This window comes from Myxocyprinus asiaticus, chromosome 34 (genome assembly GCF_019703515.2).
Source record: "Myxocyprinus asiaticus isolate MX2 ecotype Aquarium Trade chromosome 34, UBuf_Myxa_2, whole genome shotgun sequence".
Classification (NCBI taxonomy): Eukaryota; Metazoa; Chordata; class Actinopteri; order Cypriniformes; family Catostomidae; genus Myxocyprinus; species Myxocyprinus asiaticus.
This window is the reverse complement of record NC_059377.1, coordinates 25,331,355-25,354,931: the sequence shown is the minus strand read 5'-3', so window position 1 is coordinate 25,354,931 and position 23,577 is coordinate 25,331,355. Positions and strand designations below refer to the sequence as shown.

Here is a 23,577-nt window from a genome sequence, read left to right as displayed (position 1 = left end):
ATGGAAGTAAACTATAGCAAGTATAACACAGAGAACTGTATGATTTGGCTTTTGTCATTTGGGTGTACTACTGAAATAATGCAAGGTGTGCATCTATTTACACTCAATAAGTGCCTGAGAAAATGCATTTGTGTAGCTTATGTGTAGATTATGTGTAATGTGTAGCTCAATATGCATTTGACAGCCAGTTGTGTCTCATGAAATTACAGTGTGAAAGTAATGAAGCCTGTTCTAGATTTGTTGCATCATCTCTTTGATATATGAAAAAGAAAACATAAAAATATAGCCTATCAGAATATATTCTATTCTATTATTTTGTAATTGTCTTCAGAAATGTTTTAAAAATTGAACACCATCTGGGCATTTTGTAGATCAATTTGTGTATAGATATACGTGCCGGGTCTCTAAAGACCCGAGTATGTAATAATGCTTGGCAAAAAACCCATGCATTTAAGGGTTAAAATTCTGTATATAATTCAAAAGAATGAGGACGTGCTTTTAACTAAACAATTAATTATTTATTTATTTTTTTTGCTCAACACTCTGAATACACATTAAGCTGTGGCCCCAAAAAGTATGTGGCCACTTAAGTCTGTCTGTCTGTCTGTCTGTGTGTGTGTGTGTGTGTGTGTGTGAAATGCTTTGAGCAGATGCATTTTGAATCTTTCTTTAAACAGATGCATCTTGGTTTGATATTTAGTTATATGTTAATAAATTCATACATTTTTAAGTGTGGTCTAATACATTTGGGAGCCACAATAGTCATTACTATTATGTTATCTAATTATGCTCAGGACACTTGGACTAAGAACTCCAAAATCGTTATTTGTCAACATGAAGGAATAGAAGCACGGGCATATGAGCATTCTGAAAGACAGTAAAATAATCTGTCAAATCAGTTTGAATTGCAAAATTGGCTGTCCTCAGGCCAGAGAAAGAGATCAGTGAGTAGAGCAGAGAGAAGGAATCAGACAGGCCTCACCTACTGTTCCGCTCTCCCCTTATCCCATTAGGTATGGCTGCCCGGTTAACCATGGACATGGGCACAGGGATAATCCACCCTAACATTTAGGGACTCATTCACCATTCTTGCAATGCCTTTTATATGCTGCTAACACTATTATGCACTGGGGAGATAGAAGAGGTATCATGAGTCATCTACAAGTTCTGATTAACTGGGCAACAATGGTTTCTAATGTGCATTAAAGATAGGTTGAACAACATGTTTTCAGATTATCATTATTTAGTGTTACATATATATCTTTACCACTGGGTCCAGCTTCACTGATTCCTTTAAGGATATCAAAGCAACCACAGACCTGAGCTTTTGCATCAATTACACCAGGACATAAGAGAGAGACAGCAAAAGATACTGAAACAGAGAGATGCAACTTGTGACATAATAAGAGACTTGTGGAGCAACAAAAAGAGGGAAATACATAAGGAGTTCGAGTCAGCAAGAGAAAGATCCGTAAGGCAAATGTTCTTAGGCTGTTGCAAGGATTGTGCACTTGAGCTCTTCTTTTTATATAAGAATTATTTCCTTTAGGACACTTTTACTTACAGTAGAGAGAAGACAGGTTCTGATTGGAAGGAGGAGGGATTGGGGTAAAAAAAAAAAAAATGCCATTAACCAGATTTGAACTCGCATCGCTCACATGAACACCTCGACTCAATGTGTCAGAGTATGTGCAATAACTGCTAGACTACAGCCGCTATTCAGAGAATTCAGATTAAAAAAAAATTCCACAACAGCATGATTGGACACCATTTTTGGTGCACAGCTTTGTGGTACCTGAGAAGAATGATAAACCAATTAGGAAAGAAAATATAATAGGTCTGCAGGAATAAGCTTGGTCTACTCTATGTTGGAAAAGCTTTTAATCATTTTTTCTTTTTAATGATTTGTTCTTTTATGCGTGTTTTTAGAGATTGCAAGAAGATACCATAATGGACAAACACAAACACATCAAACCATCATACACATGCAGTTTTAACAGCATTTAAAAAAATATATATTCTACATTAAAAAAGAGTGTTTTAATAAATAAAGTTACAAAATAAGAAACCGTTTCATTTAATTTTCCTGCCAAACGACCAACTGTTCTCCTGCAGGACCACTGGATTAAAGGAGTATTCCAGGTTCGATACAAGTTAAACTCAATCGACAGCATTTGTGGCATAATGTTGATTACCACAAAAAATAATTTGGACTCGTCACTCCTTTTCTTTAAAAAAAGAAAAAGAAGCAAAAATTTACAGTGAGGCACTTACCATGGAAGTGAATGGGGCAAATTTTTGGAGAGTTTAAAAGGCAGAAATGTGATGCTTAAAATCTTATAAAAGCACTTACATGAGTTTTAACAGAAGAATTCATGTATTATTTGAGCGGTAAAGTTTTTTAAATCATAATTTTTTACAGTCATTTTAGGAATTGGCTATAACTTTACACAGAAAATGTGAACCCAGATTTTTGCTTTTTTAAAGAAAAGGAGGGGCAACTCAAAATAATTTTTTGTGGTAATCAATATTATGCCACAAATGCTGTTGATTAATCTTAACTTGTATTGAACACAGAATATTCCTTTAAATTTGTACATATGCTTTCATGTAAAATAGGTCTGCCTGATCTGAGACTCTGAATTCTGAAATATGTACTAGATCTATGCAAGTCTGAGGAACCTAGGAACAGACCTTGGCCTTTATTAGGGCTGGTGTAGCTGATCAAGGGATGATGCATAAACTTTCACCATTGTACCCTCAGGCAAGGCGTTTAACCCCATGTTGAACCAGGGGGGTTGTTCCTGTAAGTTCCTTTGAATAAAAGCATATGCTAAATGATGACCTCCTTACAGAATATTAAATATGTACAAGTTGCCTATTAATGCCCATATACAGTACTGTGCAAAAGTTTTAGGCACTTAAGATGTTTCACAAAAGAAAGGCTGATGTAAATTGATAAAACAGTCCCTCACTTAAAGATCCATATAGTAAATTACTAGTAACCCTATAGTGTTACTAGTAGTTCTGCAAAGCTGCGTATTGTGAATAGCACTATAACACTGAAAATTACTAGACTTGACTTAAGAATATTGGAAACAGTATGCTTGGATTTGTTTGTGTTAGTCCACTTTTTATTGCAATACTTTTACAGAGGGTGTTTCTGTAATATTTGATGTTAATATTATTATTTCAAATTAAGGTTAATTCTAACATATTTTGTAAATCATGAAAATGTGTATTACAATATGCATTTTGAAAACATCTTGATAATTTACATTTTATACTGAAGAAAAATACTGAAAAAAAAACAAAACAAAAAAAAAAAACTATCACCTCTACCAGAGAGTGATAAAGCAAAGTCTTAAAATGCAATACATAAAAATAATTTAGCTATAAATGCTAAAAACGGCAACATAAATATAATATGAAAATCCAAAGGCAGATGTCAACAGTCAGGCACAACAAAATGACCCCGTTTTTAACACAAGACTTTAAAATGCAAACAAATGGATATGCTATGAGTCAAATTTCAGTTGGACATGAAGTTTGGAGCTGATATTTAAAGAGTTTACTAAAGTGTTTGTAATAAAGTATTATAAATAAAAAGAAACTGGCCCTAAACTAGCCAAAGGTATTTTCTTACACTGAATGGTGAATTCCATTAGTTGTTCTATGCTATACGGAGTTCAGAAATTGTACACACCCTAAACCACAACATACGACTTCACGGTATGTATCAGTACAAAACAAATATATATTTTCTATTGTATTTATAGTTAAATATAAACAAAAATGCATATTTAGGCACATAGTCCTATTCTCTTTGACCTCCGTGTGCAAAACCCTTTTTACTCTTTTTATAAGTGTATTTTTCATGTTCCTTTAAAGCAGTGGTTCCCAACCCTGTTTCTGGAGGCCCCCCAACACTACACATTTTGGATATCTCCCCAATCAAACACACCTGATTCAACTCATCAGGTCATTAGTGGAAACTCCAAGACCTGAATTGGGTGTGTCAGATAAGGGAGATCTTTAAGCCAATTAATGATTTTCATTCCATTTGTTCATTGTCAATTTTGAAGTTTATTGTTAAAAACTCAAAATTGACTGTAGCTTCCTAGAATATGCAATATTTTCAACACCTTTTAATACTACAAGCATAGCAAGGTTATTACTGTGAATAGCCCAAATCTTCCAGAGAAGGAAGACCCTCACTGTCCAAGCCAAAGGTTTCTAGATCGAACTCCAGGACTGAGTCAGGCAGGCCTAACATATCCTGGTCCAGCCAGGATGATTGCTCTGAAAGGTGAAGAAACATTTATCTGTCAAATAGATAATGACAGTACTATCTAAAAAAATGAAATACAGAAGTCCACCGAGTTTCCTAAGGCGTTTTATTATATTATAGCCTACTGGTTCTATACTGTAATCTGGTCTACAGTAAAAAATGATCACTCTTAACAGAGTTTGCAGGCCACACATTGGCAGTTGATCTATATCTCACCTGATAAGTTAATGTTGAAAATATTTTCAGTTTCTCCAGCATTATAGCTTTGGTTATGCTGTGGTAGTATAATCTTGCTTTCTGATGCTTGAATATTAAGATCTGACACTCTACTGCCACCTAGAGTCTCTTTTTGAAGCCCTACAAGCTGTGTGGGGAATAAACAAGACAGAAATCTCTTGAAAATCAGTTGAAAATGTTGTGCATCTGCACAGCCATACACAGGTAATAAGACCATTGCAACCTGAATGGATTTTTAATAATACCAAAATAAATAATCTACCTGCTGGGAGAGGGCCTTTGCCTGGCTAGGAGTAAGGAGTAAGCCGACATATGATTCCTGTAACAAAAACGGGATGTATAATCACATCATTAACATCATCACTAAACATGACTCCTACATTGCAATTCAAACAGGAAAAGGTTTAATCCAAGTACAGATGACCAAACAAAGAAACATGTCAGAGAAAATAACATAATTCTAAAAGCCAAAGCCCTCACCTTGTTCAGTTCAAAACCTTTATTCTTTGAGCTTGCAGTGATTTCTCTTTCCCCAGAATCTGAGATCCTTGATCTCTCCCCTTGAGTCTCACTGAAAGTGACCTTACATTGTGGCTTTGCTTGCTCTTGCGTCTGCATACGGTGTCTATGTGGGCATTTCATTTGTGTGTTTGGGAAGCCTGGTGGGCCTGTCATACGATTCCAGCTTTTCTCTTGACTTAAAGTGGGCAAAGGTGGAGGTTGATGATGATGTTGGTGCTGTTGACCTTGGTATGGGCCCTGTTGGCATGGCAACTGCCACTGATCTGGGCGCTGGTACTGGTCCTCATATAACTGATGATGCTGAAACTGTCGATTTGCTTGTGTGTACGGTTGATGATGTTGTTGCTGGGTGATTGGTTGCTGTAAGGCGTGTTGTTGCAGTGAATGTTGCTGAGCAAAATGTTGCAACTGCTGCTGATATTTAGTCTGTGATTGTGAATGATTCTGTAGCTGCCGACTCTGTTTGTGAATGTGGTGCTGTTGTGTCTGACTATGTGTTTGTTGATGTTGTGATTGTTGTGGCTGGCGTTCATTACTCCACTGTTCCATCTCTGGGATAGACTGATGCTGTGCCTCTGGATGAAAATACTGCCAAACTGGCTGATGGGACATTTGTGGAGCAGTTTTTAGGAGCTGACTGCAGGGATATGCTGGTGGCTTGGTCTCTTTCAAAACTTTGTTAGGGTTGAGGAGAGCACCCTGTGTGAAACATTCAGTGCACATTAAAACGAGAGCAAGCTTAATCGTATCAAACAACAAAATAAGGATTTAGGCACTTACAATGGAAATGAATGGGGCCAGTCCATAAACATTAAAATACACACAGTTTCAAAAGTACAGCCACAAGACGTAAACATTATATGTGTTGACCAGTAATGCACATATACAGAAATGTTTATTGATGTGCACTATCCCTGTAAATCTAAATTGAATAAAGAAAGGAATGTAACAATTTTATCACACTAAACTCATGTAGAAGAGAAAATTTGTCACACTGAAATAATTATGTTTACACATATAATGGTTACCTCTTGTGGCTTTATTTTTGAAACTGTTGACCCCATTCACTTCCACTGAAAGTGCCTTAATGTAACCGTGATCTGTACTTTTTTTTTATTTTTATGAACAAGGGACGAGTCTAAATTGTTTTCATTGATAATCAACATTGTCACAAATGCTGTCGATTGAGCTTAAAGTAATATTCCAGGTTCAGTAGAAGTTAAACTCAATTGACAGCATTTGTGGCATTATATTGATTATCACAAAAATGTATTTTGACATGCCCCTCCTTTTCCTTTTCTTATTTTATCCCCTTTTCTCCCAATTTTAAATGCCCAATTCCCATAGGTCCTCGTGGTGGCGCGGTTACCACAATCCAGGTGGCGGAGGACAAGTCTCAGTTGCCTCTGCTTCTGAGACAGTCAATCCGTGCATCTTATCACATGGCTCGCTGTGCATGACACCACGGAGACTCACAGCATGTGGAGGCTCATGCTACCGCCACGATCCACGCACAACTTACCACGCGCCCCATTGAGAGCGAGAAACCCCTAATCGCAACCACGAGGAGGTTACCCCATGTGACTCTACCCTCCGGGCAAATTTGGTTGCTTAGGAGACCTGGCTGGAGTCACTCAGCACGCCCTGGATTCGAATTCGTGACTTCAGGGGTGGTAGTCTGCCCCTCCTTTTCTTTTAAAAAAGCAAAAATCTTGGTTCCAGTGACTTACAATGGAAGTGAATGGGGCCAATCAGTAAACATTAAAATACTCACTGTTTCAAAAATATAGCCACAAGACTTAAACAAGAGTGTTAACATGATCTTAGTGTGATAAAATCACTTACTAACCTTTTCTATGTAAAGTCATATCCAATTTTACAACTTCGTTGCCATGACGATGTAATGTGAAGGTAAATCAGTAGCAAAACTGAAGAGCTTGCATTTTTGGATTTGAGCACTTGTACAATAAATACTCGTAAGTGGAAATTTACACTCACAGCCCCGATGTGAAAACTTGTAAAATAAAATTTTTACGTTGAATGTTGCAATCTGCACTCACAGACAATAATTCAAAGCTTGTGTTTTCAGTTCACAATTGCAAACAAGTAGTCATACAAATGTGTAAAATGACATTCACATAAATACAACTACAGACACAAACTTGTATTACACATTACCTTTTGTACTTTCATTTTCGCAGTACACCACAAATCGGCACTGCAACTTTAAAAAGTTAGTTTAAGGGACTTTTTAATAGGCAGGGGTTCTTAACCCTACTCCTGAAAGGCCACTTTCCTACAGAGTTTAGTTTCAATCCTGCTCTTCCACACTTGACTTTCATTTTCAAGTTAACCTGATGACCTTGATTAGCTTGTTCATGTGTGTTTGATTAGGGTTGGAACTAAACTGCAGAAAAGTGGCCCTCCAGGAGCAGGATTGAGAACCTGCAGACACCCTGTGATCAAATTTGGTTTTCAATGTTAATCAAACTTGCCTGGGTTATAGAAGACAAGGTTGGAGACACTGTGGGTGAAAACTGCTTTGGATGCTGCCAACGGGACTCTCCAATACTGGGTACAATAAGTGGGCTGAGCTGGGCCCTCTTCCGTGATGGCGTGGCATGGGCGTGGCCAGTTACACGGGGTGAACCAGAGAGAGACGAGGAGGAGCAAGAGTGAGATCCGCCAATTCCGCTGCTGTAACTGCAGCAGCTGGCTGATGATTGGATGGACTGGTTACTTAGAGAAGAGCTACTAAGGGAGGACTGCAGGGAATGGTTGCTGGGTGATGACTGTAGGGAGGAGTTGCTAAGTGACAGGTGTAAGGAAGTGGAGCTCAGAGAGCTGGGCAGGGAGTGGCTGCTGAGAGATGACTGGATGTTGGGACTGCTGAGTGAAGACTGGAGTAAAGGATTACTTAAAGATGCCTGAAGAGATGAGGACAGACCTAACAGAATGACAAAACAAACAAACACTCTTGATTCTCCTTATTTCAAATCATTTGTGTTGACACTAGAGGAATAGTTTACTTTTATTTAGTTTGCCCTTTGTATTTATTAATTGAAGCATAAATAGAAAAATATCGGCCAGTCTATCACTACTTTGTACTATGCATGAATGCAATCCACACATTGACAGATTCTTTTACATACTTGGTAAGTTAAAGTCAGCCATAATTTTGGGGTTTGTGGAAGTGTAATTCAGGTGATCTGTGCCACTTTGAGAGGCAGTGGCGCTTTGGGGCTCAGAATCTTGGACTACAGGAAGTGGAGAAGGCAGGTGGAGGCTGGACAGGTCCGGAAGAGAGCCACTGGAACTGAAGGCCAATGGGACCAGGAGGGAAGTGACCTGTTGATCGGGCAATGGGAAGTTGCTGGAGAGAGAAAGAACAAAGATTTATTTATAAAAGAAAAGGCAGAATTGTGATTAAAAAAAGCTTAATGGGAAAGTTCACCCCAAAAATAAAATTATCTTATCATTTACTCACCCTCAAGCCATCCCAGATGTGTATGACTTTCTTTCTTCTGCAGAAAACAAAGATTTTTAGAAGAATATCTCAACTATGTAGGTCCATACAATGCAAGTAAATGGTGGCCAGAGCTCTGAAGGTCCAAAAATCACATAAAGGGAGCATAAAAGTTATCAATAACTAATCCATGTCTTCAGAAGTGATGCCTTTCCTTTTGGATGAAAAACAGATCAATATTTCAGTCCTTTTTTTTTTTACCATAAATCTCCACTTTCGCTTTCATTTTCAGAATGTGAAAGTGAAAGTAGAGATTTATAGTAAATAAAATGACAAACATTGATCTGTTTCTCACACACAACTATCATATTACTTCTGAAGACACTGATTTAACTACTGGAGTTGCATGGATTACTTTCATGCTGCCTTTATATGCCTTTTGGACCTTAAATTCTGGCCACCATTCACTTGTATTGTATGGACCTACAGAGCTGAAATATTCTTCTAAAAATCTTTGTTTGTGATCTGCAGAAGAAAGTCATACACATTTGAAATGGCATGAGGGTGAGTAAATAATGAGAATTTTAATTTTTGTGTGAACTATTCCTTTAAAGACTGGGACTAAACTTACTGAAAAACAGGTGTTTCACATCCTGATGATGTCAATGAGGATATCTAGGAATGATGACGCAATGGAGATAATCAGCCATTGGTTTTTCAAATAAAGACCTTAGATACATTTAACAATAATTCAATATAGATATGGTAGAACTAATACCTTCTTTAGTTTGGGAGATGTTGTCTCCTCTTGAATATTTTCTTCAATTAGTGGCACTGGATGTGCATATGTCCCTTGGAAAATTCAGTTAAATTGAACAATTAGCAAGTAATTGCAGACAAAATTCTAATACTTTATATTTGATGTGATGTTAACAACTGTAGGATATGAGTGTGAAGTTTACTGACTGATATTGGTAGTCCATTAACTAAGAAGATAATGCAACATTGCAAAAGTTAAACTCACCACTGTGCCTGGTGTGAGGGTTCCGGATTTGGGCAGATTTCAGGCGGCCATCCAAAAGGGTGTTTCGCACACTGGTGTGGAGGGCTGAATCGGAGTTGGTTCTGAGAGGATGAACAGGATTAGAGAGTGACTGCCATAAACAGGGCAATGTGAGACTCATATAACACTTTCTATATCTTCTAGAGCAAGAATGTTAATTCCTAGAACTGTAGCAATGGGAGCTGTAACAAATTAATTTTTGTACAGTATATGCACAAGAGCTGATCTTAGATCAGCAGTCGTACTAAACACTCATGAGTTCTGTTTACCTATTTAGAGCTGTCAGAGGAAGAGGGACCATCTGGCTCTTCTCAGTGGCAGAACAACTGGACCAATTTCTGTTGGAGCTGATCAGAGTGTCACAAAAACCCTTAATATCCACAGCACTAGTGCAAACAATCTGATGTTGACTAAATTGTGGTTATCAAACAAAAGATTACTTGGCACCTATAAATAGGCTGAATGTGGTGGTTTTGAGCAAACTTTATTTTTAACCTTACTTTTTCCAGGTAGGACCTCGAGGAAGAGACAAGTGAGTAGAGAGATAGGGCGCACTATCAAACTGTGAGATGAAGTTAAGTCTTAATAATGAATTTAGGGTTCCCACACCTTTTGTCCAATGACTTTGCCTGTCGTTAATGTTTAAGTATTTTTAAATCATTTTACTGAGATTGATGGAGAGGATTTCCATGTCAGGTGTTTTTGTATGTCAGGTACCAGTCCTTAAATAACATATTTTATAAATGTCTCAAAAAAGACAAAAAAACTTCCTGAGATTTGAATGTGGTTCTATGTAGAGTTCAGCTTTTTGAGCCCCCATGCAGAATGAAACTATAATATATATATATATATATATATATATATATATATATATATATATATATATATATATATATATATATATATATTCAATACATATATTCTCCAAGTGTGAATCACAATTTTAAAATTGATAATCCCAGGTCCATGATGGTGAGAACCATGTAAATTACATTATCATATAATTAAACATACTGTTCCTTAATGGAAGAGTTAATTTCTGACAATGGTGATGTTGCAGTACTCATTTTATACTTTATATATATAACTATTCTAAACATATACATGAGATTAGCAGCAATTACTGAAGTGGGGATACATGTCTCCTCTGTGATTTGGCCAGATGACTGGGCTGTATGTCTCTGTACCCTTCATCTGCCTCTAGGAGATGCTGGGTGAGATTACTTGGGTCTGAGTTGCAGGGGAACTGTAAATTGTAGGGGAAAAAATTATTTCAAATAGAAAGACTTGACATGAAAAGGAAAAATCCACTATTTAAATGGAGAGGATGATAATAATGCTTAAAATACCCAAAAACCCTCACCTGGGTCTCTGTGGAGCATCTTGAAATCTGGTTGACATTTGGCAGCGATCCTCCACGAACTCTCTCAGCCTGAACCTGTGTAGGGAATGGTGGCTACTGGTCACAGAAACACATAAACAATATTCTCCCCAAACTCTGAGTACAAGCCCAATCTCATAAAGCTCCCCCACAGCAAACATCAGGACCACCAAAAAATAAAGCCTGTTGCATCATAATTTAAAACAGACACTGCATCTGGGATTTACAGATCCCTTTGCTTCAGTCTGCAACACTAATTTGAAATAGAGACTAGATTATTAGTGCTATTTATGTGCATTGACATTATCCACGTGGACTTGCTTAATCACATCCATATCAATATGCTAATAAATGGCTAAATATATCTACGAAAGCTTCTCTTTGTACATAAAAGTGCATATAAACCCACTCACTTCTTCCTAAGAAATTATTGTAGCTGTACCTAAAGCTGTTCTGTTGACAGACATTATTAATAAGGCAAACAGCAGCTAAAAGTTGAAACAGTCCATTCAGCTGGACATATAATAACTCAACCTAATGGTCCAGTTCATATACATGACAAATGTCGTAAATAAGTCGAAAGCGAGGCCTGACACGTCCTGTATTGAGGCTGGACTCACCCTGATGGAAGTTATGTCCATCATAACCTCTCGGAAAGCGGCTGTGTCTTCAGCTTGCCGCTGAGTGTGCAGGGCGATTTTCTCGCTGAATTTACGAGGATTGCAGCCGCCATGTACTGATCCTGCTCCAGGCCACTGCCCGTATCCTATCTCCCCAATGCCAATGCCTGACATATGCATTATTTCGTACAATAGGAGAAAATAGGAGGTCAGACACGGCCACAGTTTGCTAAGTAACCAAAGAAAGCAACACTTTTGACAACGGTGGGTGATGCCTTGTGGGTAATGTAGTCCTGAATGGTGTAGTAAACATGGTTGCTAAGCTCATTCGCTATCTGTGAAACGCACACGCCCTACTACTGTTGAGAGGGAAAAAAACAACTCTGCTATTTTGGGAAACGTAGTTTATGCCCCTTGAACGACTAACAAATCATATGCCGGACATTAGTTTGTATTTCTGTCACTTAATAACACATAACAAACAGTTACAAACAACACTATACTTTTAAAAATCTAACCTTTACTCTTGAATATGTTGCCTGAAGCATTTTGGACCATTTAACATGTTGAAATGGCACTTTAACATATATTGTTTTTTTATATATATAATTTTTTTATTTATTTATTTAGGCTAAATTAAAAGTAGCTAAAGCTGACCATTTTTTTTTTAAATTCAATTTTACCTATAAATTTAAATAAACATTTTAGTTTGTTCTCATAGAGAAGCACCATATTTAAAGGAATATTCCGGGTTCAATACAAGTTAAGCTCAACCGACAGCATTTGTGGCACAATATTGAAATTCATTTTTTTTTTTTTTTTATTATTATTAGTATTTTATTTTGAAAGATTTTTTTTATTATTTATTTATTATCATTTTTTTTTTTTTTTTTTTTTCATGTTTTGTCTGCTGAACAATCAACACCAATTTAAACAACAGTACAACCCACTGAAGAGACTACTTCAATCCCTCAGCCTCGATTTCATTCCCGACAAAAATCACGCTACTCTTAATATGGTCTATTTAGGATAAAATACGCTTGTTGTTTTCAGGGCCTGCAGCTTTATGCTATATTTTGGAGGACGATAACATTACTAATTTAATCAGCTTATGAAATGTTCCAAACTCTGTGTGGACTACAACATAGTTCTTAATAAAACTACAATTCGCATCTGAACATGTTCCAATGACGTCTCTTTGAAGCCTGACGATTTACTTCCGTTACGCAGAAGCAGCCAGGCAACAAAACATGTATGAGAAAAACATGGAGAAAGATGATCGAACTACAAACAGTAAAAACATATCTCTACCTATGTCCAGGGTGCGATTAATTATGAAAAGCTCACCTGATGTGTCCTGTATTAACCAGGACGCTATTTTCTTGACAACAAAAGCAACGGTAATTTGATGTATTATTTATTAAAGGTCTGTAGCCAGACTAACTGCCTTGTCCAGCTAACGCTAGTTTCAAAAGTTTGTGTGTGTCTTCAGTTACCTTTTATTTTAAAACACAGCGTAAATACGGCAAACTGAATGATCAACTCGTTAATATAACTGTATACCGTTGACTAATATTTATATGTATGTATTATGCATCTTCATTATTTGACCAAAGGAGCTTTTTGTCCAACACTTGACTCAATCCTCATATAAAAATGGATCCGGTAAAGACACAAACACACTGGCATACAGTGATCTGGCTCATACAGCAGAGGAGACAGAAATATTTCAGTTTCTTACTGGTGAGTGCTGGCAAATCAGGCAAAAACCATTTAAACGAAATGAACAGACCTAAACATCTTTTTTTTCTCTCTCTCTCTCTCTCAATCCTCTATTTCAGATATCCTTCCAAAGAAAATCTTGGCCAGAGATTATCTGAAGACAATGGAGGAAATGGACAAAGATGATGATGACAACCTGTAGTAAAAGATCACAAGTCAGAATAACAAGCCACGTCCTCGCTACTCTCAAAAAGGAATATAAAGAATAAAATCATAGGACACTGTCTTACAAATTAGGACATTTCACCCAAAGAGCACCTCTCTTTTTATTCTTTTTTTTCTATATATATTTTTGTATTACATTTTTGTTCTTTTTATAGACTTAATGCAAGTGTTTTCTGTATGCTATAACACCTACATGCGCTAATGTTGTTTTGACCACAATGTCCATTAGCCACTGTTGATTCACAACCAAACTACTGTGAGTGCCTGTTTGGAAACCAGGATATGTACGCATCATTGGTCTTTTCTCTGAGAATACTTGATACCATGATTATTTCATGTAAAGGGAAAATTCTTCACTCAGCTGCAACAATCCAAACATCAATACAGTCCATTCCCTTCAACATGTTGTACGACATTGTGTTCCTTCAAATTGTATTGCTTGTATTGTATTGGTTTGGAAAGAATATTTGGATGGGCATTATGCTTTATTTACATTTCTCAGCAGTCAAGTGGTTAAAATGATAGTTGATTCATACCTGAATACATGCAGGTGAAATAAAAAAAACTATGCCAGTAATTCACTGAAAGGAATGTGTTCTCCCCTTTAAAAGTTCAATGCTGCCTTTATTAACAATGGTTGATTTGTTGCAGACACAGTGCAGGTATCCAGTCATAACACGCAACCATGAGGTGCTGTTCTTCAGCCTGGTCTGTTGAAACTTGTGAGCTTTTAGCACACAGCTGTTCATTTTTATATGTGACTTTCACTTTTTGTTTTACTTAAGAGTTTGGACTGCAACGGAAGATTTTTGTATTGTACTGTATAGTTTTTAAATGCCTGAAAAGGTTTTTTTTTTTGTTTGTTTTTTTGTTTTTTTTGTTGAATAAATGCATTTGCTGATTAATTGGTTTTGGTTTGTTTGCTTATCTTGATTTATTCTCTTTACTGTGTTAATCAGTCAGAAACACTATCAACACATTTAAAGGGATAGTTCACACAAAAATTCATTTACTCACCGTCATGCCATCACAGATGTGTTTGACTTTCTTTTTTCTGCAGAACACAAAGATTTTTAGAAGAATATATCAACTCTGTTGGTCCATACAATGCAAGTGAAAGGGTGGCCAGAACTTTAAAGTTCCAAAAAAGCACACAAAGGCAGCATGAAAATAATCCATACGACTCCAGTGGTTAAATCCATGTCTTCAGAAGCGATATGATAGGTGTGGGTGAGAAACATAAATATTTAAGTCCTTTTTTTTATTTTTTTTACTATAAATCTCCACTTTAACATTCTTCTATCTTTGTTTTTGGGGATTCGCATTCTTCGTGCAAATCACCACCTATTGGGAAGGGAGGAGAATTTATAGTAAAAAAAAAGGACAACAATATTTAATATTGATCTGTTTCTCACCCACACCTATCATATCGCTTCTGAAGATATGGATTTAACCACTGGATTCATATGGATTACTTTCATGCTGCCTTCGTGATTTTTTGACCTTCAAAGTTCTGGCCACCATTCACTTGCATTGTATGGACCTTCAGAGCTGTAATATTCTTCTAAATATCTTCATTGTGTTCAGCAGAAGAAAGAAAGTCATACACGTCTGGGATGGCATGAGGGTGAGTAAATGATGAGAGAACTCTGTTTTTTGGGTGAACTATCCCTTTAGATGGACTTTTACAATATATTATTAAACAGTTAAGACACACTGAGCATGATAAAAATGTACCCTACATTTTAATGGAACGTTCTGCAGCCAGTCATATAAAAACAGATTTTATTACCTAATATTAGAACCTAATACTTAACTAATTTCCATAATAGAGAGTCTGAAATGCTGTAAACATGTACCAATATAGATTAGGACAGGGTGCTGTAAGCATGCAGTATACCATCATTCAAGTGTTTCTTCAAGTGACAGAAAAATTATATTTCATGCATTGTTTTATTGTCCACATGGGTGCAACATGTGGCTCTCTGGTTCAGTCTGAATCACTGGTGTGCTAGTTCTGCCAGTCGAAGTTGCATATTGTGCAAGGAATTCTCAAGTTCGGCAAGATGTTTCTCCAGAAGTGCTGCTACCTGTTCCCTGTTAGCAATGGAGTCTTTTGTGTTTTCAAGTCGCTCCTTAAGACTTAGAGGAAAAAAAAACTTGATTAATGTTTAATAATTTTTGACAATGCATTTTGTCGATATCATGTGCTTGCTGGGACCATTTTTAATAAGAAAACAACCTGTGTTGACATTCCGTAATTATATCTTAAAGTAAAATCTGCTGAAACTTTCATATCACACTGATAACAGCCAGAGATGTGCCTAACAAGATTCAAAATTATTCACTTACCTAGAGAAGGTATATTGTTCTTTTCCATCCTTCCTCTTATCATCCAAGTCCATGAATACCTTCTGCATTGTATCAGCAGTCTGGGTCACGATGAGATGATCGGCCCGGACACCCTGCATATCCTCCCTAGCTTGTTGATCATAGGAAGCTCCCCCTTCCTCAAAACCACTAGTTCTGGACACAGCCTGCAGCGCTGCCCTGTTTTGCAGCACAAGAAGGCGTGACTTCTCAAACTCCTCTGGGCCTGCTATATCATCCCAGCACACAGGGGAGGATGGAGGCAGCCAAAAGCGTTGTGTGCAGTTGGCTGGCCTGTCAAGCGTCTCTGTGACAAAAGGACTATCTGCAGGAAAGCTGTGTAGGAGCTCGTGTAAACCAGAGCCCCAGTCCGAGTCCATCAGCTCAGGTTCCAACACTACACTGCCCACAGGGTGCCAGACAAACAGCAGGACAAGGCAGCAGGACAACCAGGTACATCTCATTGTATCCTGAAAGCAACAACATACTGGTGCTATTAGACAAACAACAGCAGTAAAAGAATGCAAAGTAATTTTCTTTTATTTTTTTTCCAATTATCCAAAGGCCACGTATTTGGCTTTATACTTAAAGTAATATTTTGGGTTCAATACGAGTTAAGCTCAGTCGACAGCATTTGTCGCATAATGTCGATTACAGCTAAAACTTATTTGGATTTGTCTCTCCTTTAAAAAAAGCAACAACAACAACAAAAAAAGCAGAAATCTGGGTTCCAGTGACGTACAATGGAAGTAAATGGGACCAATCTGTACATGTTAAAATACTCACTGTTTCAAAAGTATAGCCACAAGACATAAAGAATATGTGTGTTAACATGATTTTAGTTTGATAAAACCACTTGCTAACCTTTTCTGTGTAAAGTTTTAAAATTGACTATAACTTTGTTGCCATGACAATGTAATCTCAACAAACTCTAAAACCCTAAAATGACTGTAAAAACAATAAATTAAACAACGTTAAAGCTCAAATAATACACAAGTTTTACCAGAAGAATTAATCTAAGTGCTTTTATACAATTATAAATTTCACATTTCTGCCTTTGAACCCTCCAAAAATGGTCCCCATTCACTTCCATTGTAAGTGCCTCACTAACATTTTTATTTATTTATGTTTTTAAAGGAGGGACGAGTCGAAACTATTTTTTTGTGGTAATCAACTTTATGCCTCACATGCTGTCGATTGAGCTTAACTTGTACTGTACCCGGGATATTCCTTTGATGGTGGTGTATATAATGTGTTTATACATGTATCAAGTTTATTACATGTTTGTTTACTTTCCTCACAAAATAATCACTTAAACTGATGTAAACTGCAAATTAGTGTTAGCAAAGGAAACTAAAACACAGCACAGGCAGAAATACTCAAATCTGGGTAAAAAATAAAATAATCCATATTTTAAAAAGTCATATATACTGTACACACACACACACACACACACACACATATATATATATATATATATATATATATATATATATATATATCACACACACACACACACACACACACACACACTACCGTTCAAACGTTTAGGGTCACTTATTCTTTATTTTTATTTTATTTTCACATTTTAGAATAATAGTAAAGTCATCACAACTATGGAATAATAGAAATGGAACTATGGGAATTATGTTGTGACTAAAAAAAATCCTAAATAAATCAAAACTGTGTTATATTTTAGCATCTTCAAAGTGGCCACACTTTGCCTAGATTTTGCAGAAATGTAGTCTTGGCATTTTCTCAAACAACTTCTTGAGGTATCACCCTGGGATGCTTTTTAAACAGTACTGAAGGAGTTCCCATCTATGTTGGGCACTTATTGCTGCTTTTCTTAATTATTCAGTCCAAGTCATCCATTTCAAACACTTTTTTTATTTAATGTTTTATAAATTTTAGTTTTGCAATTAAATAAAATAATATATTGGTACAATTATATTTTTGTCTACAAAACTAATTTCAAACATTTAAGCATACGCCTTCAGATCAAAAGATTTTTAAGATCATGAGAAAAATTTCAGTCAAGTGACCCCAAACTTTTGAACGATAGTTTATATACACACATATATGTGTGTGTATATATATATATATATATATATATATATACACACACACACTCACTGAGCACTTTATAAGAAACACTATGGTCCTAATAAAGTGCCCGACATGGTCTTCTGCTGTTGTAGCCCATCCGCTTCAAGGTTCGACTTATTCATTTTGAGATGATATTCTGCTCACTGCAATTGTACAGAGTGGTTATCCGAGTTACTGTAGCCTTTCTGTCAGCTCGAACCAGTCTGGCCATTCTCCGTTGACCTCTCTCATCAACAATGTATTTCTGTCTACAGAACTGAGGCTCACTGAATGTTCTTTTGTAAATTCTAGAGACTGTTGTGTGTGAAAAATCCCAGGAGATCAGCAGTTACAGAAATACTCAAACCAGCCCGTCTGGCACCAACAATCACGCCACGGTCCAAATCACTGAGATCACATTTTTTTCCCCATTCTGATGGTTGATGTGAACATTAACTGAAGCTCCTGACCCGTATCTGAGTTTATGCATTGCACTACTGCCACACGATTGGCTGATTAGATCACATAAATAAGTAGGTGAGTGTCATACATCCATAGTTGTACCCAATATATGCACTATATATATATATATATATATATATATATATATATATATTGACTAGTTACGCTATATATATATATATATATATATATATATATATATATATATATATATACACACATTTCTCTCTCTCTCTCTCTCTCATATATATATATATATATATTGACGTTAACCGCTGACGGACTCTTTTAACCAAGAGCTACGCCAGTTCGGTGCTTTGCTGGTTGCTTTCTATTTTTTTTTTTTTTTTTTTTACATGTTTATGAAATGACGAAATGGGCTCGTGAATTTAACCATTATATTGTTTTCATGAGCAAATTTTCTTTAAACAGCGTTTTGCTCAGATTTAAATACCTTGAACGTTACTGAAAACATCTTTACGAGTAAACTATTAAGTAGCAAATAACCCTAAGACCTAACCCTAATCCAACTGTATCTGCATGCCAGCAAATAAATCAACAATCACGTAAAACTAGATGTATTTGTTACGGTGAAAGTTTAAAGATGTACAGTTTTTATTTTGTACTTACCTTGGAGATTACTGTAGATCTGCAAACAGAAGTGTGTTCTCGTGTGGTGTTCATAAACGAGCTATTGGAAAATGTGACTCGCTCTTTACAGCTGCAGCTACACTGTGCTCACCACATTTAACTAGTTACGCTGAGGCTCAATTCTTTTTTCAAACTTTTATTCACTTTTAATTTCACACACACACAATAATAAACGGGGGGAAATAGTGAAAGACTAATGTTCTAAGGGAGAGTAGCGCATGGATGCTGTGGTACTCAATGTCTGAAATGTATTTAAGGGAAATTAACATTATGCTGACTAGATATTGAGAAACAGCCACTGTGAACTTTCAGGACTGTTTCACTCAGTGTGAACAACGTGACTTTCCCTTCTGATGTTGGAAGCAGGAGGAATACAGGGTTTGAGTCATGGCGATTTAGAACTGTTTATAGGACAGTCAGAACTTATTTAGCAGAAATACAAGGACTGCCGTCTCGTTTCACATTATTCAAATGTTAAACCCTTTGTTTCAATGTAGAAATAATTCACTCTCTGGATAATATACATGGCATAACCTCTCCAGTTGATACAAATGTACTGTAGTCTGAGAAGAAAGAGTGGGCACAAACTTGGCCTCAGATGACAATGTTTATGGGTTTGAAAGGGTCCACACCATCTGTGTTTACTTACAAAAAGTTGTTTGGCAGTCTCAAACAATAAGTGTATGGGGATTTGAAAGTCCAACATTACCTCATCAAAGAGGAATGACAAAGGGGAAAAAAAGAAATGTTGTAAAAAACAGCAGTGAGAACCATGTTAGAAGAGGCCATCATGTTCAAGAACATCATAACTAGTGAATAGAGTTCAAATCTGGCATATAAAACATAAAATACATCCCAGACACAACAGTCAGAGGAAATTAGGTTTATTAAATGATGCAATACACAGTCAAGCAAAAGTGAGCTATTTTAAATGATACGTTTTCACATTATGTCTTAGCAGGGTTTACAGCATATCTTGGTTTGTAATCATAAACTTGTTAAAAAACAAAAAACAATTAAAGCTCACACTTTACATTAACAAGAAACAAAGACAAGGAGCTTAGCAGTGAATGCATACACGTGAATGAGAAATAAAAGACTTCACCATGACAGGAATGACAGCAAATTTAATTTGGCATGTTATAGATAGAAGCAAACACAAGGTTAAATGAAAGATAAATTGCTGATGTGAGAGGGAGGTTTGAGTCCACATGGCAGTGCAAGAAAGTCTTAGAAACGTTGGTCAATTGGCTCTAGGACATGGTCTTAAAAAATAAATAAATAAAAAATAATAATAAAAAACAGAAAATTAAAATAGAAGTAAAACAAATCAAACCATACAGAATCAACTGGAGTGTCCCGGAATTTCAGCTGTTTTTAATTCACGTCATTATAGATTGCTTTAAACTAATATATATATGTATAAACAAATCATTTTGTGAAAAATAAGTATGTTATAAACTATGGCATGGAATACAGATGCATGATGATTGTCAATTTACATAGTACTATTTGGAAAGTAAAACTAAAGAAAAATAAACCATCTGGTAGCTCCAGGACACTCCTACATTCTTAGGAGGTAGTTTTATGGCCTGATGTGTAGTGACGTGCATGTTCTGGTTAATAGTGCATATTTTAAGGCCAGATATTCTCCATAATGTTCCATCCATATCTGCAGTTCTAAGGCTACATTAAGACACAGGTGAGGGAATTTGGGAAGAGAGGCAATAGCAGATACAGCCCTTAAATGGAAATACCTGAGTCAACTGTAACTTTTGACTGCAAGACGTCACTACATATCCAATAGTTGTGATCAACTGGCCAATGCTAAAGCTAGATGTTCGGAAACCATACAAAAATACTGTATCATGCTTTAAAGGGATAGTTCACCCAAAACTGAAAATTCTCTTATCATTTACTCACACTCATGCCATCCCAGATGTGTATGACTTACTTTCGTCTGCAGAACACCAACGAAGATTTTTAGAAGAATATCTTGGCTCTGTAGGAGTTTTATTTTGGTCTGTTCTCGCCCAAAACCAACTGGATCACTTCAGAAGACATTGATTAAACCACTGGTGTCCTATGGATTATTTTATGCTGACTTTATCTCCTTTTTTGGAGCTTTTGGAATTCTGGTCACCATTCACTTGCATTATATGGACCTACAGAGCTGAGATATTCTTCTAAAAATCTTTGTTTCTGTTCTGCAGAAGAAAGAAAGTCATACACATCTGGGATGGCATGAGGGCGAGTAAATGATGAGAATTTTCATTTTTGGTTGAACTATCCCTTTAAGTCTACTGTCAGAATTGCATTTTCTGTGCACCATTGATACCCTTTTTACCCAACAAGCAACAGTGGTACAAAAACAAAAAAAGGTTTAAAAAGCAGCTGTGGTCAATCACAAATAATTCTGTAGGCTCTTGCACAGCTTTATATGGGCATCAAACCTCTCTGTTAGGGAAAGTGTTTTGCAATTTCTGAAAAATGAGGTTCACAAAAGAACAATAAATGAAGTTTATGCAGCATTTATCAGGCTTATGAGGTACTTCAAATCTATACAATTTATTTTTTCAAAAAGACCAACAAGCCATATGGTTTCTTAGAATTCCTACTGTAGCAGAAAATACCTCGTCTTAAATAGTCTTAGTCTGTTTGCCCAATTACAATAGGGCATCCTTTAAACTGCTTAGAAAATTCAAAATACAAATACTGATCATTCTATGCAGCATTCACTCAAGGTTGCATGATAAATGTAAAAAATCATTTGATGTGGTGCTGAGTATCTAATTAAAAAGTATAGTCCCTCGATCAGGGATGGGATCAATTTGAAAAGGCACACACACAACAAAAACATGCTGGACATTTTTAAGTTTGCCAATGAAAAACAAAAATCTTAAATTTCCATACAACCTTTTGTACCTTAATATTTTTCAAATTCTCTCTAGAAACTCAAATGCCAGTGTATTAGAATGCTTTGTAACATCCTCAATCAGAGTTTGAGATACATGAAAACAACAGAGAATTCCCTTCATAAAACATAGCAAGGTAAATACACATCAATTGCAATGAATAGCACTCCAAAATCTTTTAATGAAAATGCTTAAATACATATAGCTTATCTGAGACCTGACACTACCCTTGTGGAACTTTCATCAAACAGATCAGATCAGATCTAATGAGTGCCAAACATCTCAAGAATATTTATTGCAATACTGGATGTATATCAAGTAGAAGAATATAAAGTATAACGCTAGCGCTCTAAAGATGTTAAAACTCAACAATGATTAGATTGCCATTTGACACAGGTTGATGAGCTGCTTCCTCGGAAAATGCTGTCAGTTTTCCAAACATATATTAAACACAGAGCAGTGGTCATTGGACATGTCTTGTCTATAATATGGCACAATGTTAGCGATGGACACATTCCAGATCAGATTGACTCCAGATCTAGAAAAGGATGCAGTCTCAAGATACCACACCAACTCATCCACTATGCTTTCATTTGGCAATAATCTTGGCCTGAATTGAAGTCCATGCTGACCAAAAACTTTGAGAAGACTTGATTAAATCCGACTCCTAGCTATTGTTCTCTATAGATCTAACCAGATGATCTGAAAACAGCTCTGTTTCCACTTACAACAACTATAAAAATTGCCAGAAAGTATCCATCTGATGGCAGGCCTGAAGTATGAATACAGCAATTTTGTTTTGTTTGTGACAAACTGCAGTTTACAGTTCTCTACAAGCTGATGAGTATTCTTTCATCACTACATTTTAAAGAGACATTTTTCAGATCATATGTTGGTCCCCTGCAATTTTATTACATGCTGAAACATCCCTCATGTTGATCCACCACAAAAATGCTTTAAAAAAAAAAAGTGAAACAAAACTAAACACTTAATACACAGTATAGGCTTGTGTTGTTTGGTCACAATTATTGTTCTTTGTCATGAGCACATATATGTATATGTATGCACTGTATAAGGGATATTTAACGTTAGCACCTGACACCATTCTGAGGTAGTTTTAAAAGTTGGTTTGAAAAGCCAGGTTGTGATGACACTCAATTATTCTAATAAATCAGTATAAAGACCCTATTTCAAACTTACACGAATGCTCATATTTTAATAAACAAAAGGTATTAGCATGTAATGCCAACTAATGGTTTGGTCATTTTAGACTAGTTTTCAATGAGCTAAGGAACTCAGTAGGGGGGAAAAAAAGCCAAAAGAAAGTGTTATGAAACACTTGTATGCCATCATGGCTCTTATGAACTGAGTAGGGTGTTTAGTTTGTGCACAATGAACTGGGGCTAGGCAAGTACCACTAACATGATTATGGCACCACCATAGAGAGTTTACTGGTAATGCAAAAGGGCTTAAAAACATTGATCAGAATCTGGCTTATTGGGTTGAATTATGAACATGAGCATTATAGTATAGCTCAAAACATCCTTTAGATGAAATTTCATTT

The 23,577-nt window shown here is 36.3% G+C and overlaps 3 protein-coding genes across 5 annotated transcripts in view; 1 reads left to right on the top strand and 2 right to left on the bottom strand.

The window, feature by feature from the left end:
• Positions 1-1,201: 1,201 nt before the first annotated feature.
• Positions 1,202-11,849, bottom strand: LOC127425506 (CREB-regulated transcription coactivator 2-like). Of its 2 annotated transcripts, XM_051671575.1 has the most exons (14): positions 11,581-11,849; positions 10,943-11,017; positions 10,718-10,825; positions 10,080-10,141; positions 9,849-9,926; positions 9,541-9,641; positions 9,295-9,368; positions 9,148-9,191; positions 8,203-8,423; positions 7,546-7,997; positions 5,009-5,749; positions 4,791-4,847; positions 4,508-4,655; positions 1,202-4,302 (listed from the first exon to the last, which is right to left on the bottom strand). In XM_051671575.1, the coding sequence occupies exons 1-14, from the start codon at positions 11,758-11,760 to the stop codon at positions 4,175-4,177; spliced, it is 2,469 nt and encodes an 822-aa protein (XP_051527535.1). In that variant the 5' UTR covers positions 11,761-11,849; the 3' UTR covers positions 1,202-4,174. The 2 variants fall into 2 exon arrangements, with proteins under 2 accessions (XP_051527535.1, XP_051527536.1); XM_051671576.1 differs by lacking the exon at positions 10,080-10,141 and having other exon boundaries at positions 1,818-4,302; positions 10,704-10,825.
• A 958-nt stretch (positions 11,850-12,807) lies between these two features.
• LOC127425066 (chromatin accessibility complex protein 1-like) lies at positions 12,808-14,432 on the top strand. The gene is made up of 3 exons (XM_051670695.1): positions 12,808-12,980; positions 13,197-13,323; positions 13,422-14,432. Exons 1-3 carry the CDS (start codon positions 12,831-12,833, stop codon positions 13,502-13,504), a joined length of 360 nt encoding a protein of 119 aa, XP_051526655.1. The 5' UTR covers positions 12,808-12,830; the 3' UTR covers positions 13,505-14,432.
• An 863-nt stretch (positions 14,433-15,295) lies between these two features.
• The window catches only part of LOC127424953 (protein argonaute-2), a 32,038-nt gene continuing 23,756 nt past the window's right edge, over positions 15,296-23,577 (bottom strand). For both annotated transcript variants that reach the window (XM_051670532.1, XM_051670533.1), the window contains exons 21-22: positions 15,880-16,367; positions 15,296-15,669 (exon numbers count right to left, since the gene is read on the bottom strand). The gene's annotated coding sequence lies outside the window, so the exon portion shown is untranslated. The remainder of the gene's footprint in view (positions 15,670-15,879; positions 16,368-23,577) is intronic.